This window comes from Lissotriton vulgaris, chromosome 12 (assembly GCF_964263255.1).
Source record: "Lissotriton vulgaris chromosome 12, aLisVul1.2, whole genome shotgun sequence".
NCBI classification, from domain to species: domain Eukaryota; kingdom Metazoa; phylum Chordata; class Amphibia; order Caudata; family Salamandridae; genus Lissotriton; species Lissotriton vulgaris.
Window position 1 is genome coordinate 464,327,296 of NC_141700.1, and position 20,497 is coordinate 464,347,792.

The window sequence follows — 20,497 nt, forward strand, 5'->3', positions numbered from 1 at the left end:
GGTCATGACCAGCCCATTGCTTTTATTAGCAGAAGGCTGACCCCCAGAAAGAAGAATTGGTCAGCTATTGAGAGGGAGGCCTTTGCTGTGGTTTGGGCCCTGAAGAAACTGAGGCCATACTTGTTTGGCACTCATTTCAAGATTCAGACCGACCATAAGCCCCTCTTGTGGCTAAATCAGATGAAGGGTGAAAACCCCAAACTGCTTAGGTGGTCCATTTCCCTACAGGGGATGGATTTTACAGTGGAGCATAGACCTGGCATTGATCATGGCAATGCAGATGGGCTCTCCAGGTATTTCCACTTTGAGCAAGAAGACTCACCTGGTCAAGGTTAGTTTATTGTCCCAAAGTTTGAGGGGGGGGGGGGAGGGTCATGTAGGAGAGTAGGGTCTGCAATCCTATGATCACCCCGGATTTTTGCTTTTTGCTTCACTGGTTTACGACTTCCCTGGCTGTGGGCCTGCTAATCAGACCCACAGCCTAGCTGTTCTCTCACTAAATTGACACGTGTGCCTTAGGTGCATTAACCAATTGGTACTGCGCCACCTTATCAGACCCTGTAACTCAGGGCATAGGTGTACCCAGGGCCTACCAGGGGCTGCAGCATGTATTATGCCACCCCTGGCTGGCCATCTAAATCTGACACAACTGGCTGCACGACAGCTGGGGCAAAGTGGTGTAATCACCCTTTGCTGTAGATATAGTATACCTATATCTAACCCTAAAATGGACACATGTATTCCTATCAGTCACTCCTATGGCAGGCCTTAACAATCCTGAAGGCAGAGTGCTTGGAATTATGTGAGATGGTGCTCTGGCATGAGCTGAGCCCGTCTGCAGCTTGCGGAACCCAGTCCTAATAGCTGTTCTATGATAAAGCGTACCATATACTCTTAAGTGCATTATAATCCTCGTGGTTATTTGCTATCTTTGGTATCGCTTTATCAAAACATGTCGAGTAAGGTGTCATACGAATTGGAATACTAACCCCTCGCCAATTCTGGCGACGGGGTTAGCATTCCACCCTTCTAGAGGGACACGACATGTATGTAACAGTGAACCCCGGTTAAAGTTAACTCGAGCCTCAGCATCACAAAATGGATGCTGCCACCACAGACACAAGTCTGACCCCCTGCACCTGGGAGTCCTTCCAGCGAGGGGAGCTTGGACAAAGGGTTTCCTGTCAGGGGCGGTGCTAGCACCATCCCAGACAGGGTTTTGCGTATCCTAGGTAGGCAGGGCTGAATAGGAAGGTGACAGCAAGTAGCACCCCGGTGCTCACTGTGCATCTGCCAGTTTGAACCAGTTCCAGGGGCACACCACCCCCTGAGCTGGGGAAAGTCCGGCATGGGAGAGGGGTATAACCACCCCCCTTCCTGTTCCCATCCATAGGCAGGATCTAGTCCCGTACCAGCCCCTTTCCTTAGAATAAAGGTGGGAGCGGGGACCCTTCCAAATTAGATCATCTTTGAATCCTGAAACTACTTTCTACGAAAGGAACTCAAGACTTCTTCCTAAGATTTCTCCCTTGTGACTAAAGAGTCGTCACCCTGCAGCAGCAGGCACCAACTAAGTATCTTGCGGCTTGCTAAGACGTCCTTCCTCCGGAACCAGACCGACCAGCACGACGCGACCCGGACTCCCTGCCCTCTCTGACCTCTACCTGCCTCTACAGCACAGCTGAGAACTGTGGGTGCGACGAGACCAGTGGACCTGGCGACCATCAGAGCCAGCTCGACACTGACCCAGCACGACCGCCGAGGGACCCTCGAGTGGGTGCATTGGGGTAAGAGAAGCCCCACCCCCAAGCAGCACGAGCACCGAAGACCAGCCCCCCAGCATCCACCAGATCTGCGTGGGGCCCTTTTGCTTCTGTGTCGCTTGCCACGTTGTTCGGTCACTTGCCCGTTGGCTAGTGACCCTCTTGACGACGTCCTACGTTTGTTTCGCCGCTGGTCTAGCTCCTCTAGACTGGCACTAGTCTCCTCCTGAAGGGGACCTTCCTCGGACCCTCCTGGTCCACCCAAGACGCCATTTTGTGTCGCCACGTGGGCTTGCCGTACCCAAGGCTTGTTGCCTCCTTCACCGGATCCAGCATCGCCAGCAGCAGACATCCGACGTGGGACAGCTCGCAGACCTCCAGCCTGGTCGACATCAGCGCCCCTGGTCCGTGCAGCAGCAGAATCCAGTGTCACCTCTTCGCCTGGCTGAGTGACCTCGTCCCGTGCCATCCTGGTGCCCACCTAATCACTGGCTAGTGATTCAGAACTTGGTCCCCTCTGCTTACAGGTACTCTTCTTCAGCTGACCCCGTCCTTGGATCAGCCCGGAACATCTTCACTGGTCGCCTGCCAGCAACTTCCACTTCAGGCTCCTGGTTCGTCAACAAGGATTCCCGACGACACTTGAACCCTATGCAGTCGCAGCCCCTGGGCTAGGTAAACCGAGTACCCCGGTGCTCCAGCGTAGACCAACTCTCCAAGTGTCTAGATCCACTTTCGTTTTTGACCTACCTAGTCGGGTTCGCCCGAGAAAACTAACTTTTGCATTTACTAGTATCCATAGACTTTGTCCCGCATTACGCGTGAGAGTTCCCACTCTGCACACGGCGTTCCTAGACCTCCTGCTTCTAATCTAAGGGTTCAGCATTGTAGGCCTATCGATTCCAAAGTCTCTGAGATTAGTACTTACCTGCTAGTAATTTCGCATTCCACTTTTGTAGTATATGGTTTTTCGTGCCCCTCGGGCATTTGTGTAAATTGTGCAACTTTCAGTATTTCTTTAAGAGTTTTGTATTGTGCTTAGCATCCTGTCCTCATAAAGAGTCCAGGGTTGTTGCGTTATAAATAAATATCCTTTTATTTTCATAACAACTTGTGTGGTGTCCTTTCACTTGGTGTTCAAGGGGTATATGTGATGGTATAACAGCTGGCTTAACACGCCCTCTAGAGTTTAGCCTAAAGACTGCTCTTGTCCATGCTACTAGGATAGCTGGTCTATAAGGTTGACTTACAACCAATCATCAATAAGGGTCGTTTGGACTGATACATCGTTATCACTAGAATAGTGAGCACTGCATATCAGGCCAACTTCTCACACACTCCATGGCACCAAATGTGACAGCAGATTTTTATACAAAGCAAGTAGGTTTCTGAAGAATCCTATCTCTTGGACAAGTAGATGTTTTATAAAATATCACATCCCAGACAGTGAATCCTAATTATTATATAATGCCAAAACAATTATCAGATGATGCGGTGCCACTGCACGTTTGCTGTATTTTAAACAAAGTTCAAACTTTAATGAAATATTTATTTCTTCCATGAATACTTTACCTGTGTGCGTGTTTAAGTGATTCCGCAGAAGCGTGACTGTTCTGAACGCCCTACCACATAAATGACATTTATGTGGTCTTTCATCGGTGTGGCTTTTCATGTGTCGATCAAGGTTAGATCGCCTGGGACAGGTATAACTGCACAGCTCACATTGGAATGTTTTTTTTACACCTACAAATAAAAATTGCAACACTTAAAAATGATAACTCACTTTCTATACAACCAAAACAGCTATTACAAAAACAAATAACAAGGATAGATATTAAACATTATTAATAAGACATCACTCATTCAACTATCAGTCATGTTGGCTGGAATAGCAGGGAAGGCGGATGCCGAGGGATGAGCCTTCAGAGGCAATCTACTGGTACTGAGTTTCCCAGAGGAGGCATCTCAAATGTTTTCTGGAATGATGGCTACAGGGCTTAATCCAAGAAAAACCGGTCACTGTGTTTTATTATTGAGCAAACGATTAGTTATTGAATAAACTGGCATATAGGACTTTCACTAAAAAATCATTAAAATGCTATGGAATAGGGACACGGTTTAATAAGGAACTTCCAGAATAAGGATGTTTTAGAAAAGAACAGACTGGACCAGACCCCAGGCTTGACGAGATATTATCTCTACAACAAGTCAAAGAGGACCTCCTAACTCTACTTGACCTGATTCTACACCAACCCAAAATCAAACGATATGACCAAGACTAACACAAACCTCCACAACTGGATGTCACCCTGTTCAAAGGGGTGGCCTTTTGCATACTCAACCAGGAGCTTCTGGAGCCCTTGTTTGTTTGGATGCAGGCCCATGGTTATGTTTTTAAGTTTGCATAAGGACCTCAATTCCTTGAAAGACAAGTGTAAGTAAGGTGTGAGGTCGAGTTCCTCCTCCAGGTCGGTCATGTTTTAGTTTCACTAATAGCTGAGTTCTTTTGAGACATTCTAACCTGATCGTTCTAACCTTCTACCCTGACGATAGTGACTTATTTTTCTAAAAGTCTACTGGGACTTAAGCAAGGCCCCTACAAGACTTTTAGTATTTTGGAAAAAAGCAATTTCAGAATTCTAAAGGCAATTTATGAGTTCTGTTGTGTGATCAGATGGTAACCAAGTAGTCCAACAAATGCAAGTGTGTATCCTACTGCTGCCACCAATGTAAGAAAGTGCCTCTATATATACTGGACTAAAGTAAGGTACAGTGTGTATAGAGTCCCCAGTCTCCAGAGGTATGGCAGAGGTTAAAGTTGGATATAACCTTCCTCTCTAAAGTGGTAGCTTGGTCGAGCAGTAAGGCAGTATCAGAGGACAGTGTAAAGCATTTGTTGTACACACTCAGTCAGTAAATGGTCTCACACACTCAAGAACTGAACTCTAGGCCAATTGTTTTGTATCAAAAGATATAGTTGTTTTATTTTAGAACCAACCTCCAAACCCGGAGTTGTGCTTCACCTGGTCTCTCCCACCTGAGGGGTGGAGTTGGCATAGGCTGGCACACCCCCTTTCCTCACTTAGGGTTTCCCGCCGTTCTTCCCGCCAGAGTGGGGGTCAGAACCGGTGGGGGCCAGTTGGTGAGTACAGCAAGTGGCCTATCAACATATACTTTTCTCAATATGAGTGACTTCAGGTAATTACTTTGCAAAACTGCAATAGACTTTGTAAGTACAATAGTTACAGTGGTTGCAATAGGCAACACAATTTCAAACAATATACCATTGAGCTCAATGGGTTTTGCTAGATAAATACAGTTGATTACTGTATGGATTACCTTTCTAACCACAGGACTGGACCCTAGATTCAGTCCTGGGACATATGCTGTAAACAGTTAAGTAAAAACGTTTTGGTTACAGTAGGGAATTTTAAAGAATATAAATGTATTTTCAAAGTTGACAGAAACCTTTCAGTGAAAACCAAGCAATGTTATCCTATGGGAGGACATTCAAGTTACTGGTAAGTACAGTTATAATTACTTTTTCGGTTCAGTACTGGGCTAAAAAGGTATAGTACTGAATTCTCTCCCGATCACAGGTGAGTAATTCGGAATTTGTTTTTCAGCTTATTATAGATGAATATTTTAAAGTTTCAAAACTCCACTTACAAGTGAAACCAGTCAATGTTAACCTGTGGAACGAAAATGAGCTATCGCCGTTTAGGTAAGTACTCAACTGGTAACAAAGCAGGGGCAGAGAGGAGAGGCAGGTGACAAAGCAGGGGCAGAGAGGAGAGGCAGGGCACAACGCAGGGGCAGAGAGGAGAGGCAGGGCACAACCCAGGGGCAGAGAGGAGAGGCAGGGCACAACCCAGGGGCAGAGAAGAGAGGATAGACAACGCAGGGGCAGAGAAGAGAGGATAGACAACGCAGGGGCAGAGAAGAGAGGATAGACAACGCAGGGGCAGAGAAGAGAGGATAGACAACGCAGGGGCAGAGAAGAGAGGATAGACAACGCAGGGGCAGAGAGGAGAGGCAGGACACAATCCAGGGGCAGAGAGGAGAGGCAGGACACAATGCTGGGGCAGAGAGGAGAGGCAGGACACAATGCTGGGGCAGAGAGAAGAGGCAGGACCAACGCTGGGGCAGAGAGGAGAGGCAGGACCAACGCTGGGGCAGAGAGGAGAGGCAGGACCAACGCTGGGGCAGAGAGGAGAGGCAGGACCAACGCTGGGGCAGAGAGGAGAGGCAGGACCAACGCTGGGGCAGAGAGGAGAGGCAGGAGAGGAGAGGAGAGGAGAGGAGAGGAGAGGAGAGGAGAGGAGAGGAGAGGAGAGGAGAGGAGAGGAGAGGAGAGGAGAGGAGAGGAGAGGAGAGGAGAGGAGAGGAGAGGAGAGGAGAGGAGAGGAGAGGAGAGGAGAGGAGAGGAGAGGAGAGGAGAGGAGAGGCTGGACCAACGGAGGAGAGGAGAGGAGAGGAGAGGAAGGACCAACGCAGGGGCAGAGAGGAGAGGCAGGACCAACGCAGGGGCAGAGAGGAGAGGCAGGACCAACGGAGGAGAGGAGAGGAGAGGAGAGGCAGGACCAACGGAGGAGAGGAGAGGAGAGGAGAGGCAGGACCAACGGAGGAGAGGAGAGGAGAGGCAGGACCAACGGAGGAGAGGAGAGGAGAGGAGAGGAAGGACCAACGGAGGAGAGGAGAGGAAAGGCAGGACCAACGGAGGAGAGGAGAGGAAAGGCAGGACCAACGGAGGAGAGGAGAGGAGAGGAGAGGAGAGGAGAGGAGAGGAGAGGAGAGGAAAGGCAGGACCAACGGAGGAGAGGAGAGGAGAGGAGAGAGGAAAGGCAGGACAACGCAGGGGCGGAGAGGAGAGGCAGGACAACGCAGGGGAGGAGAGGCAGGACAACGCAGGGGCGGAGAGGAGAGGCAGGACAACGCAGGGGCGGAGAGGCAGGACAACGCAGGGGCGGAGAGGAGAGGCAGGACAACGCAGGGGCGGAGAGGAGAGGCAGGACAACGCAGGGGTGGAGAGGAGAGGCAGAACAACGCAGGGGCGGAGTGGAGAGGCAGGACAACGCAGGGGCGGAGTGGAGAGGCAGGACAACGCAGGGGCGGAGAGGAGAGGCAGGACAACGCAGGGGCAGAGAGGAGAGGCAGGACACAACGCAGTGGCGGAGAGGAAGGACAAAACCCAGAGGAGGAGAGGAGAGGCAAGACAACGCAGGGGCGGAGAGGAGAGGCAGGACAACGCAGGGGAGGAGAGGAGAGGCAGGACCAACGCAGGGGAAGAGAGGAGAGGCAGGACAACACAGGGGCATAGAGGAGAGGGAAGACAACGCAGGGGCAGAGAGGAGAGGCAGGACAACGCAGAGCAGAGAGAAAAGGCAGGACAACGCAGGGGAGGAAAAGAGAGGCAGGACAACGCAGGGGCGGAGAGGAGAGGCAGGACAACGCAGGGGCGGAGAGGAGAGGCAGGACAACGCAGGGGCGGAGAGGAGAGGCAGAACAACGCAGGGGCGGAGAGGAGAGGCAGAACAACGCAGGGGCAGAGAGGAGAGGCAGGAAAACGTAGGGGCGGAGAGGCAGGTGAGAACGCAAGGGCAGAGATGAGAGGCAAGACAACACAGGGGCAGAGAGGAGAGGCAACAACGCAGGAGATGAGAGGAGAGGCAGGACACAAAGCGGGAGAGGAGAGGAAGGACACAAGGCAGGGGTGGGGAGGAGAGGAGAGGCAGGACAACGCAGGGGCGGAGAGGAGAGGCAGGACAACGCAGGAGAGGAGCGGCAGGACACAACGCAGGGGCAGAGAGAAGAGGAGAGGCAGGACACAAAGCAGGGGAGGAGAGGAGAGGCAGGACAATGCAGGGGCAGAGAGGAGAGGCAGGACAACGCAGGAGAGGAGAGGCAGGACAAAACGCAGGGGCAGAGAGGAGAGGCAGGACACAAAGCGGGAGAGGAGAGGCAGGACACAAAGCGGGAGAGGAGAGGCAGGACACAAAGCAGGGGAGGAGAGGAGAGGCAGGACAATGCAGGGGCAAAGAGGAGAGGCAGGACAACACAGGGGCAAAGAGGAGAGGCAGGACAACGCAGGGGCAAAGAGGAGAGGCAGGACAACGCAGGAGAGGAGAGGCAGGACAAAACACAGGGGCAGAGAGGAGAATCAGGACAACGCAGGGGCAGATAGGAGAGGCAGGACAACGCAGGGGCAGAGAGGAGAGGCAGGACAACGCAGGGGCAGAGAGGAGAGGCAGGACAACGCAGGAGCATAGAGGAGAGGCTCCAATGCAGGGGCAGAGAGGAGAGGCAGAACAATGCAGGGGCAGAGAGGAGAGGCAAGACAACGCAGGGGCAGAGAGGAGAGGCAGGAAAACGTAGGGGCAGAGAGGCAGGTGAGAACGCAGGGGCAGAGATGAGAGGCAAGACAACGCAGGGGCAGAGAGGAGAGGCAACAACGCAGGAGATGAGAGGAGAGGCAGGACACAAAGCGGGAGAGGAGAGGAAGGACACAAGGCAGGGGTAGAGAGGAGAGGAGAGGCAGGACAACGCAGGGGCAGAGAGGAGAGGCAGGACACAACGTAGGAGAGGAGCGGCAGGACACAACGTAGGAGAGGAGCGGCAGGACACAACGCAGGGGCAGAGAGGAGAGGCAGGGCAACCCAGGGGCAGAGAGGAGAGGCAGGACAACGCAGGGACAGAGAGGAGAGGCAGGACAACGCAGGAGCATAGAGGAGAGGCTCCAATGCAGGAGCATAGAGGAGAGGCAGGTGACAACGCAGGGGCAGAGAGGAGAGGCAGGACACAACACAGGGGCAGAGAGGAGATGCAGGACAACACCGGGCCAGAGAGGAGAGGCAGGACAACGCAGGGGCAGAGGGGAGAGGCAGGACAACGCAGGGGCAGAGGGGAGAGGCAGAACAACGCAGGGGCAGAGGGGAGAGGCAGGAAAACGCAGAGAGAGGCAGGACACAACCCAGGGGCAGAGAGAAGAGGCAGGACCACGCAGGGGCAGAGAGAAGAGGCAGGACCACGCAGGGGCAGAGAGAAGAGGCAGGACACAATGCAGGGGCAGAGAGGAGAGGCAGGACAACGCAGGGGCAGAGAGGAGAGGCAAGACAACACAGGGGCAGAGAGGAGAGGCAAGACAACACAGGGGCAGAGAGGAGAGGCAGGACAACACAGGGGCAGAGAGGAGAGGAGAGGCAGGACAACGCAGAGCAGAGAGGAAAGGCAGGACAACGCAGGGGCGGAAAAGAGAGGCAGGACAACGCAGGGGCGGAGAGGAGAGGCAGGACAACGCAGGGGCGGAGAGGAGAGGCAGGACAACGCAGGGGCGGAGAGGAGAGGCAGGACAACGCAGGGGCGGAGAGGAGAGGCAGGACAACGCAGGGGCGGAGAGGAAAGGCAGGACAACGCAGGGGCGGAGAGGAAAGGCAGGACAACGCAGGGGCGGAGAGGAAAGGCAGGACAACGCAGGGGCGGAGAGGAAAGGAAGGACAACGCAGGGGCGGAGAGGAAAGGAAGGACAACGCAGGGGCGGAGAGGAAAGGAAGGACAACGCAGGGGCGGAAAGGAAGGACAATGCAGGGGCAGAGAGGAGAGGAAGGACAATGCAGGGGCAGTGAGGAGAGGCAGGTGAAAACGGAATGGCAGAGAGGAGAGGCGGGACACAACACAGGGGCAGAGAGGAGAGGCAGGACAACGCAGGGGCAGAGTGGAGAGGCAGGACACAACGCAGGGGCAGAGAGGAGAGGAAGGACAATACAGGGGCAGTGAGGAGAGGCAGGTGAAAACGGAATGGCAGAGAGGAGAGGCGGGACACAACACAGGGGCAGAGAGGAGAGGCAGGACACAACGCAGGGGCAGAAATGAGAGGCAGGTGACAACGCAGCGGCAGAGAGGAAAGGCAGGATACAATGTAGGGGCAGACAGGAGAGGCAGATAACAACGCAGGGGCAGAGAGGAGAGGCAGGACACAACACAGGGGCAGAAAGGAGAGGCAGGACAACGCAGGGCAAGAGAGGAGAGGCAGGACACAACACAGGGGCAGAGAGGAGAGGCAGGACACAACACAGGGGCAGAGAGGAGAGGCAGGACACAACGCAGGGGCGGAGAGGAGAGGCAGGACACAACGCAGGGGCGGAGAGGAGAGGCAGGAGACAACGCAGGGGCAGTGGAGAGAGGCAGGACACAACGCAGGGGCAGAGGAGAGAGGCAGGACACAATGCAGGGGCAGAGAGGAGAGGCAGGAGACAACGCAGGGGCGCAGAGGAGAGGCAGGAGACAACGCAGGGGCGGAGAGGAAAGGCAGGACACAACAGAGGGGCAGAGAGGAGAGGCAGGACAACTCAGGGGCAGAGAGGAGAGGCAGGACGCAAGGCAGGAGCAGAGGGAAGAGGCAGGTGACAACGCAGGGGCAGAAAGGAGGGGCAGGACACAACGCAGGGGCGGAGGGGAGAGGGAGGACACAATGCAGGGGCAGAGAGGAGGGGAGAGGGAGGACACAATGCAGGGGCAGAGAGGAGGGGAGAGGGAGGACACAATGCAGGGGCAGAGAGGAGGGGCAGGTGACAATGCAGGGGCAGAGAGGAGAGGCAGGACACAACGCAGGGGCAGAGAGGAGAGGCAGGGCACAACGCAGGGGCGGAGGGGAGAGGGAGGACACAATGCAGGGGCAGAGAGGAGGGGAGAGGGAGGACACAATGCAGGGGCAGAGAGGAGGGGAGAGGGAGGACACAATGCAGGGGCAGAGAGGAGGGGCAGGTGACAATGCAGGGGCAGAGAGGAGAGGCAGGACACAACGCAGGGGCAGAGAGGAGAGGCAGGACACAACACAACATAGGGGCAGAGAGGAGAGGCAGGACACAACACAGGGGCAGAGAGGAAAGGCAGTCGACAACGCAGGGGCAGAGAAGAGGGGAGAGGCAGGAGAACGCAAGAGAAGAGGGGAGAGGCAGGACAACGCAGGGGCAGTAAAGAGAGGCAGGACACATCGCAGGGGCAGAGAGGAGAGGCAGGACACAGTGCAGGGGAGGAGAGGCAGGACAATGCAGGGCAGAGAGGAGAGGCAGGACAACGCAGGGGTAGAAATGAGAGGCAGGTGACAACGCAGGGGCAGAAATGAGAGGCAGGACCCAACGCAGGGGCAGAGAGGAGAGGCAGGACAACGCATGGGCGGAGAGGAGAGGCAGGACAACGCAGGGGCAGAGAGGAGAGTTGAGGCAGGACACAACGCAGGGGCAAAAATGAGAGGCAGGTGACAACGCAGGGGCGGAGAGGCAGAACACGACGCTGGGGCAGAGGGGAGAGGCAGGACAACGCAGGGGCAGAGAGACGAGGAGAGGCAGGATATAACGCAGGGGCAGAGAAGAGGCAGGACACAACGCAGGGGCAGAGAGGAGAGTTGAGGCAGGACACAACGCAGGGGCAAAAATGAGAGGCAGGTGACAACGCAGGGGCGGAGAGGCAGAACACGACGCTGGGGCAGAGGGGAGAGGCAGGACAACGCAGGGGCAGAGAGACGAGGAGAGGCAGGATATAACGCAGGGGCAGAGAAGAGGCAGTTCACAATGCAGGGACAGAGAAGAGAGGCAGGACACATCGCAGGGACAGAGAAGAGAGGCAGGACACATCGCAGGGACAGAGAAGAGAGGCAGGACGCAAAGCAGGGGAGAAGAGGAGAGGCAGGACACAACGCAGGGACAGAGAAGACAGGCACGACACATCGCAGGGGCAGAGAGGAGAGGCAGGACGCAACGCAGGGGAGAAGAGGAGAGGCAGGACACAACACAGGGGAGAAGAGGAGAGCCAGGACACAACACAGGGGAGAAGAGGAGAGGCAGGGCAACCCAGGGGCAGATAGGAGAGGCAGGACAACGCAGGGGCAGAGAGGAGAGGCAGGACAACGCAGGAGCATAGAGGAGAGGCTCCAATGCAGGAGCATAGAGAAGAGGCAGGTGACAACGCAGGGGCAGAGAGGAGAGGCAGGACACAACACAGGGGCAGAGAGGAGATGCAGGACAACACAGGGCCAGAGAGGAGAGGCAGGACAACGCAGGGGCAGAGGGGAGAGGCAGGACAACGCAGGGGCAGAGGGGAGAGGCAGGACAACGCAGGGGCAGAGGGGAGAGGAAGGACAACACAGAGGCGGAGAAGAAGGACAACGTAGGGGCGGAGAGGAGAGGCAATACAAAACGCAGTGGCGGAGAGGCAGGACAAAACGCAGGGGAGGAGAGGAGAGGCAGAACACAACGCAGGGGAGGAGAGAAGAGGCAGGACCACGCAGGGGCAGAGAGGAGAGGCAGGACACAATGCAGGGGCAGAGAGGAGAGGCAGGGGCAGAGAGGAGAGGCAGGACAACGCAGGGGCAGAGAGGAGAGGCAGGACAACGCAGGGGCAGAGAGGAGAGGCAAGACAACACAGGGGCAGAGAGGAGAGGCAGGACAACACAGGGGCAGAGAGGAGAGGAGAGGCAGGACAACGCAGAGCAGAGAGGAAAGGCAGGACAACGCAGGGGCGGAAAAGAGAGGCAGGACAACGCAGGTGCGGAGAGGAGAGGCAGGACAACGCAGGTGCGGAGAGGAGAGGCAGGACAACGCAGGGGCGGAGAGGAGAGGCAGGACAACGCAGGGGCGGAGAGGAGAGGCAGGACAACGCAGGGGCGGAGAGGAGAGGCAGGACAACGCAGGGGCGGAGAGGAGAGGCAGGACAACGCAGGGGCGGAGAGGAGAGGCAGGACAACGCAGGGGCGGAGAGGAGAGGCAGGACAACGCAGGGGCGGAGAGGAGAGGCAGGACAACGCAGGGGCGGAGAGGCAGGACAACGCAGGGGCGGAGAGGAGAGGCAGGACAACGCAGGGGCGGAGAGGAAAGGCAGGACAACGCAGGGGCGGAGAGGAGAGGCAGGACAACGCAGAGGCGGAGAGGAGAGGCAGGACAACGCAGGGGCAGAGAGGAGAGGCAGGACAACGCAGGGGCGGAGAGGAGAGGCAGGACAACGCAGGGGCGGAGAGGAAAGGCAGGACAACGCAGGGGCGGAGAGGAAAGGCAGGACAACGCAGGGGCGGAAAGGAAGGACAACGCAGGGGCGGAGAGGAAAGGAAGGACAACGCAGGGGCGGAGAGGAAAGGAAGGACAACGCAGGGGCGGAAAGGAAAGGAAGGACAATGCAGGGGCAGAGAGGAGAGGAAGGACAATGCAGGGGCAGTGAGGAGAGGCAGGTGAAAACTGAATGGCAGAGAGGAGAGGCGGGACACAACACAGGGGCAGAGAGGAGAGGCAGGACACAACACAGGGGCAGAAATGAGAGGCAGGTGACAACGCAGGGGCAGAGAGGAAAGGCAGGATACAATGTAGGGGCAGACAGGAGAGGCAGATAACAACGCAGGGGCAGAGAGGAGAGGCAGGACACAACACAGGGGCAGAGAGGAGAGGCAGGACAACGCAGGGCAAGAGAGGAGAGGCAGGACACAACACAGGGGCAGAGAGGAGAGGCAGGACACAACGCAGGGGCGGAGAGGAGAGGCAGGACACAACGCAGGGGCGGAGAGGAGAGGCAGGAGACAACGCAGGGGCAGTGGAGAGAGGCAGGACACAACGCAGGGGCAGAGGAGAGAGGCAGGACACAACGCAGGGGCAGAGAGGAGAGGCAGGACACAACGCAGGGGATGAGAGGAGAGGCAAGACGCAACCCAGGGGCAGAGAGGAGAGGCAGGACGCAACCCAGGGGCAGAGAGGAGAGGCAGGACACAACGCAGGGGCAGAGAAGAGGGGAGAGGCAGGACACAACGCAGGGGCAGAGTGGATAGGCAGGACAACACAGGGGCAGAGAGGAGAGTCAGGACACAATGCAGGGGCAGAGAGGAGAGGCAGCAGACAACGCAGGGGCGCAGAGGAGAGGCAGGAGACAACGCAGTGGCACAGAGGAGAGGCAGGAGACAACGCAGGGGCGGAGAGGAAAGGCAGGACACAACAGAGGGGCAGAGAGGAGAGGCAGGACAACTCAGGGGCAGAGAGGAGAGGCAGGACGCAAGGCAGGAGCAGAGGGAAGAGGCAGGTGACAACGCAGGGGCAGAGAGGAGGGGCAGGACACAACGCAGGGGCAGAGAGGAGGGGAGAGGGAGGACACAATGCAGGGGCAGAGAGGAGGGGAGAGGGAGGACACAATGCAGGGGCAGAGAGGAGGGGAGAGGGAGGACACAATGCAGGGGCAGAGAGGAGGGGCAGGTGACAATGCAGGGGCAGAGAGGAGAGGCAGGACACAACGCAGGGGCAGAGAGGAGAGGCAGGACACAACGCAGGGGCAGAGAGGAAAGGCAGTCGACAATGCAGGGGCAGAGAAGAGGGGAGAGGCAGGAGAACGCAAGAGAAGAGGGGAGAGGCTGGACAACGCAGGGGCAGTAAAGAGAGGCAGGACACATCGCAGGGGCAGAGAGGAGAGGCAGGACACAGTGCAGGGGATGAGAGGCAGGACAATGCAAGGCAGAGAGGAGAGGCAGGACAACGCAGGGGTAGAAATGAGAGGCAGGTGACAACGCAGGGGCAGAAATGAGAGGCAGGACACAACGCAGGGGCAGAGAGGAGAGGCAGGACACAACGCAGGGGCAGAGAGGAGAGGCAGGACACAACGCAGGGGCAGAGAGGAGAGGCAGGACACAACGCAGGGGCAGAGAGGAGAGTTGAGGCAGGACACAACGCAGGGGCAAAAATGAGAGGCAGGTGACAACGCAGGGGCGGAGAGGCAGAACACGACGCTGGGGCAGAGGGGAGAGGCAGGACAACGCAGGGGCAGAGAGACGAGGAGAGGCAGGATATAACGCAGGGGCAGAGAAGAGGCAGGACACAATGCAGGGACAGAGAAGAGAGGCAGGACACATCGCAGGGACAGAGAAGAGAGGCAGGACGCAACGCAGGGGAGAAGAGGAGAGGCAGGACACAACGCAGGGACAGAGAAGAGAGGCACGACACAACGCAGGGGCAGAGAGGAGAGGCAGGACGCAACCCAGGGGCAGAGAGGAGAGGCAGGACGCAACCCAGGGGCAGAGAGGAGAGGCAGGAGACAACGCAGGGGCACAGAGGAGAGGCAGGAGACAACGCAGGGGCGGAGAGGAAAGGCAGGACACAACAGAGGGGCAGAGAGGAGAGGCAGGACAACTCAGGGGCAGAGAGGAGAGGCAGGACGCAAGGCAGGAGCAGAGGGAAGAGGCAGGTGACAACGCAGGGGCAGAGAGGAGGGGCAGGACGCAACCCAGGGGCAGAGAGGAGAGGCAGGACACAACGCAGGGGCAGAGACGAGGGGAAAGGCAGGACAACGCATGGGCAGAGAGGAGAGGCAGGACACAAAGCAGGGGCAGAAATGAGAGGCAAGACACAACGCAGGGGCAGAAGTGAGAGGCAGGACACAATGCAGGGGCAGAGAGGAGAGGCAGGACACAACACAGGGGAGAAGAGGAGAGGCAGGACACAACAAAGGGGAGAAGAGGAGAGGCAGGACACAGTGCAGGGGAGGAGAGGAGAGGCAGGACACAACGCAGGGGCGGAGAGGAGAGGCAGGACACAACGCAGGAGAGGAGCGGCGGGACACAACGCAGGGGCAGAGAGGAGAGGCAGGGCAACCCAGGGGCAGATAGGAGAGGCAGGACACAACGCAGGGGCAGAGAGGAGAGGCAGGACACAACGCAGGGGCAGAGAGGAGAGGCAGGACACAACGCAGGGGCAGAGAGGAGAGGCAGGACACAACGCAGGGGCAGAGAGGAGAGGAAGGACAATGCAGGGGCAGAGAGGAGAGGAAGGACAATACAGGGGCAGTGAGGAGAGGCAGGTGAAAACGGAATGGCAGAGAGGAGAGGCAGGACAACGCAGGGGCAGAGAGGAGAGGCAGGACACAACGCAGGGGCAGAGAGGAGAGGCAGGACTCAACCCAGGGGCAGAGTGGAGAGGCAGGACAACACAGGGGCAGAGAGGAGAGACAGGACACAATGCAGGGGCAGAGATGAGAGGCAGGACACAACGCAGGGGCAGAGAGGAGAGGCAGGACACAACGCAGGAGAGGAGCGGCAGGACACAACGCAGGGGCGGAGAGGCAGGTGACAAGGCAGGGGCAGAGAAGAGAGGCAGGACACATCGCAGGGGCAGAGAGGAGAGGCAGGACACAACACGCAGGGGAGGAGAGGAGAGGCAGGACACAACGCAAGGGAGAAGAGCCAGGACAACGCAGGGGCGGAGAGGAGAAGAAGGACAACGCAGGGGAGGAGAGGAGAGGCAGGACACAACGCAGGGAAGGAGAGGAGAGGCAGGACAACGCAGGGGCAGAGAAGAGAGGCAGGACACATCGCAGGGGCAGAGAGGAGAGGCAGGACAACGCAGGAGAGGAGAGGCAGGACACAACGCAGGGGAGGAAAGGAGAGGCAGGACAACGCAGGGGAGAAGAGGAGAGGCAGGACACAACGCAGGGGAGGAGAGGAGAGGCAGGACACAACGCAGGGGAGGAGAGGAGAGGCAGGACAACGCAGGGGAGGAGAGGAGAGGCAGGACAACGCAGGGGGAGAGAGGAGAGGCAGGACACAATGCAGGGGCAGAGTGGTGTGGCAGGACGCAACCAAGGGGCAGAGAGGAGAGGCAGGACACAACGCAGGGGCAGAGTGGAGAGGCAGGACACAACGCAGGGGCAAAGTGGAGAGGCAGGACAGCACAGGGGCAGAGAGGAGAGGCAGGTGACAACGCAGGGACAGAGAAGAGAGGCAGGACACATCGCAGGGGCGGAGAGGCAGGACGCAACGCAGGGGAGGAGAGGAGAGGCAGGACACAACGCAGGGGAGGAGAGGAGAGGCAGGACACAACGCAGGGGCAGAGAGGAGAGGCAGGACAACGCAGGGGCAGAGAGGCAGGACACAACGCAGGGGCAGAGAGGAAAGGCAGGACAACGCAGGGGCGGAGAGGAAGGACACAACGCAGGGGCAGAGAGGCAGGACACAACGCAGGGGCAGAGAGGCAGGACATAACGCAGGGGCAGAGAGGCAGGACATAACGCAGGGGCAGGGCGGAGAGGAAGGACACAACGCTGGGGCAGAGAGGAGAGGCAGGACAACGCAGGAGCAGAGAGGAGAGGCAGGACAACGCAGGAGCAGAGAGGAGAGGCAGGATAACGCAGGGGCAGGGCGGAGAGGCAGGACAACGCAGGGGCAGAGAGGTAGGACACAACGCAGGGGCAGAGAGGCAGGACATAACGCAGGGGCAGAGAGGCAGGACACAACGCAGGGGCAGAGAGGCAGGACACAACGCAGGGGCAGAGAGGCAGGACACAACGCAGGGGCAGAGAAGAGGGGAAAGGCAGGACAACGCATGGGCAGAGAGGAGAGGCAGGACACAACGCAGGGGCAGAGAGGAGAGGCAGGACACAACGCAGGGGCAGAAATGAGAGGCAGGACACAACGCAGGGGCAGAAGTGAGAGGCAGGACACAATGCAGGGACAGAGAGGAGAGGAGAGGCAGGACAATGCAGGGGCAGAAAGGAGAGGAGATGCAGGAAAACGCAGGGGCAGAGAGGAGAGGCAGGACAACGCAGGGCCAGAGAGGAGAGGCAGGACACAACACAGGGGCAGAGAGGAGAGGCAGGACACAACACAGGGGCAGAGAGGAGAGGCAGGACACAACGCAGGGGCAGAGAGGAGAGGCAGGCGACAACGCAGGGGCAGAGAGGTGAGGCAGGACAACGCAGGGGCAGAGAGGAGAGGCAGGACACAATGCAGGGGCAGAGAGGAGAGGCAGGACACAACGCAGGGGCAGAGAGGAGAGGCAGGACATAACGCAGGGGCAGAGAGGAGAGGCAGGACACAACGCAGGGGCAGAAATGAGAGGCAGGACACAAAGCAGGGGCAGTGAGGAGAGGCAGGACGCAACCCAGGGTAGAGAGGAGAGGCAGGACACAACGCAGGGGCAGAGAAGAGGGGAAAGGCAGGACAACGCATGGGCAGAGAGGAGAGGCAGGACACAACGCAGGGGCAGAGAAGAGGGGAAAGGCAGGACAACGCATGGGCAGAGAGGAGAGGCAGGACACAAAGCAGGGGCAGAAATGAGAGGCAGGACACAACGCAAGGGCAGAAATGAGAGGCAGGACACAATGCAGGGGCAGAGAGGAGAGGCAGGACAACGCAGGGGCAGAGAGAAGAGTTGAGGCAGGACACAATGCAGGGGAGGAGAGGTTGGACACAACGCAGGGGCAGAGAGGAGAGGCAGGACACTACGCAGCGGCAGAGAGGTGAGGCAGGACACAACGCAGGGGCAGAGAGGTGAGGCAGGACACAACGCAGGGGCAGAGAGGTGAGGCAGGACAACGCAGGGGCAGAGAGGAGAGGCAGGACAACGCAGGGGCAGAGAGGAGAGGCAGGACACAACGCAGGGGCAGAAATGAGAGGCAGGACACAATGTAGGGGCAGAGAGGAGAGGCAGGACAACGCAGGGGCAGAGAGGAGAGTTGAGGCAGGACACAACACAGGGGCAGAGAGGAGAGGCAGAACACAACGCAGGGGCAGAGAGGAAGGACAATGCAGGGGCAGTGAGGAGAGGCAGGTGAAAACGGAGGGCAGAGAGGAGAGGCAGGACACAACGCAGGGGCAGAGAGGAGAGGCAGGATACAACGCAGGGGAGAGAGGAGGGGCAGAGAGGAAAGGCAGGATACAATGCAGGGGCAGAGAGGAGAGGCAGGACACAATGCAGGGGCAGAGAGGAGAGGCAGGACACAACACAGGGACAGAGAGGAGAGGCAGGACACAACGCAGGGGCGGAGAGGAGAAGGACAACGCAGGGGTGGAGAGGAGAGGCAGGACACAACACAGGGGAGGAGAGGAGAGGCAGGACAACGCAGGGGAGGAGAGGAGAGGCAGGACAACGCAGGGGAGGAGAGGAGAGGCAGGACAATGCAGGGGAGAAGAGGAGAGGCAGGACAACGCAGGGGAGGAGAGGAGAGGCAGGACAACGCAGGGGCAGAGAGGAGAGGCAGGACACAACGCAGGGGCAGAGAGGAGAGGCAGGACACAACGCAGGGGCAGAGAGGAGAGTTGAGGCAGGACAACGAAGGGGCAGAGAGGAGAAGGACAACGCAGGGCTGGAGAGGAGAGGCAGGACACAACGCAGGGGAGGAGAGGAGAGGCAGGACACAATGCAGTGGCAGAGAGGAGAGGCAGGTGACAATGCAGGGGCAGAGATGAGACAGGTGACAATGCAGGGGCAGAAAGGAGAGGCAGGACAACGCAGGGGCAGAGAGGAGAGGCAGGACACAACCCAGGGGCAGAGAGGAGGCAGGACACAACGCAGGGGCAGAGAGGAGAGGCCGGACACAAAGCAGGAGAGGAAGGACACAAGGCAGGGGCAGAGAGGAGAGGCAGGACACAACGCAGGGGCAGAGAGGAGAGGCAGGACATAACGCAGGGGCAGAGAGGAGGCAGGACACAACGCAGGGGCAGAGAGGAGAGGCCGGACACAACGCAGGGGCAGAGAGGAGAGGCAGGACACAATGCAGGGGCGGAGAGGAGAGGCAGGACACAATGCAGGGGCAGAGAGGAGAGGCAGGACAACGCAGGGGCAGAGAGGAGAGGAGAGGCAGGACAACGCAGGGGCGGAGAGGAGAGGCAGGACACAATGCAGGGGAAGAAAGGAGAGGAGATGCAGGAAAACGCAGGGGCAGGACACAACACAGGGGCAGAGAGGAGAGGCAGGCGACAACGCAGGGGCAGAGAGGAGAGGCAGGCGACAACGCAGGGGCAGAGAGGAGAGGCAGGACACAACGCAGGGGCAGAGGGGAGAGGCAGGACACAACGCAGGGGCAGAGAGGAGAGGCAGGACACAACGCAGGGGCAGAGAGGAGAGGCAGGACACAACGCAGGGGCAGAGAGGAGAGTTGAGGCAGGACAACGCAGGGGCAGAGAGGAGAAGGACAACGCAGGGGAGGAGAGGAGAGGCAGGACAACGCAGGGGAGAGGAGAGGCAGGACAACGCAGGGGAGAAGAGGAGAGGCAGGACACAACGCAGGGGAGGAGAGGAGAGGCAGGACACAATGCAGTGGCAGAGAGGAGAGGCAGGTGACAATGCAGGGGCAGAGAGGAGAGACAGGTGGCAATGCAGGGGCAGAAAGGAGAGGCAGGGCAACGCAGGGGCAGAGAGGAGAGGCAGGACGCAACCCAGGGGCAGAGAGGAGAGGCAGGACACAAAGCGGGAGAGGAGAGGAAGGACACAAGGCAGGGGTAGAGAGGAGAGGAGAGGCAGGACACAACGCAGGGGCAGAGAGGGGAGGCAGGACACAACGCAGGGGCAGAGAGGAGACATGCTACTCAATCGCAAACAAAGCTTGCAAACCTCGCTGCCCCTCTCGCCAGAAGTGCCGCCCGGGGCTCAGAGGCAAGCTTGCAGCCTGGCTCCTGGGTCAGGCAGGCACCACCCCTGGGGCTAGAAGCGTCCAAGGATGGGCGGGAACAAATCACTGGAAACAAGAATGTAAACATAAATCCACCGATGCGCTGCGTCCTGTGAAGCCCGGTCATCTTGTAACCTTAAAGCGGATTGTTCCCATCCAATGTGCCTGTGGACTTAGTGCCGGAAAAGAAGTACACTCCCTCCCACCCCCTTCAGTGTAAGTGTTATATTCGATTTTCCTCTTTCTCGGTCCTATTTTAGTGTTTGTTATAACTTGCTCAGCATTCATCTATGATGTCACATAGGGTTCTGATTGTGTATGCTTGGATTGAG

General features: G+C 58.0%; 1 protein-coding gene across 1 annotated transcript in view; it reads right to left on the reverse strand.

Annotated features, from left to right (window-relative positions):
- CTCF (CCCTC-binding factor) overlaps window positions 1–20,497 on the reverse strand; it is a 713,286-nt gene that overhangs the window by 476,453 nt on the left and 216,336 nt on the right. Inside the window, exon 4 of the mRNA XM_086945216.1 lies at window positions 3,336–3,506. Coding sequence (XP_086801342.1) covers window positions 3,336–3,506 — 171 coding nt within the window. The remainder of the gene's footprint in view (window positions 1–3,335; window positions 3,507–20,497) is intronic.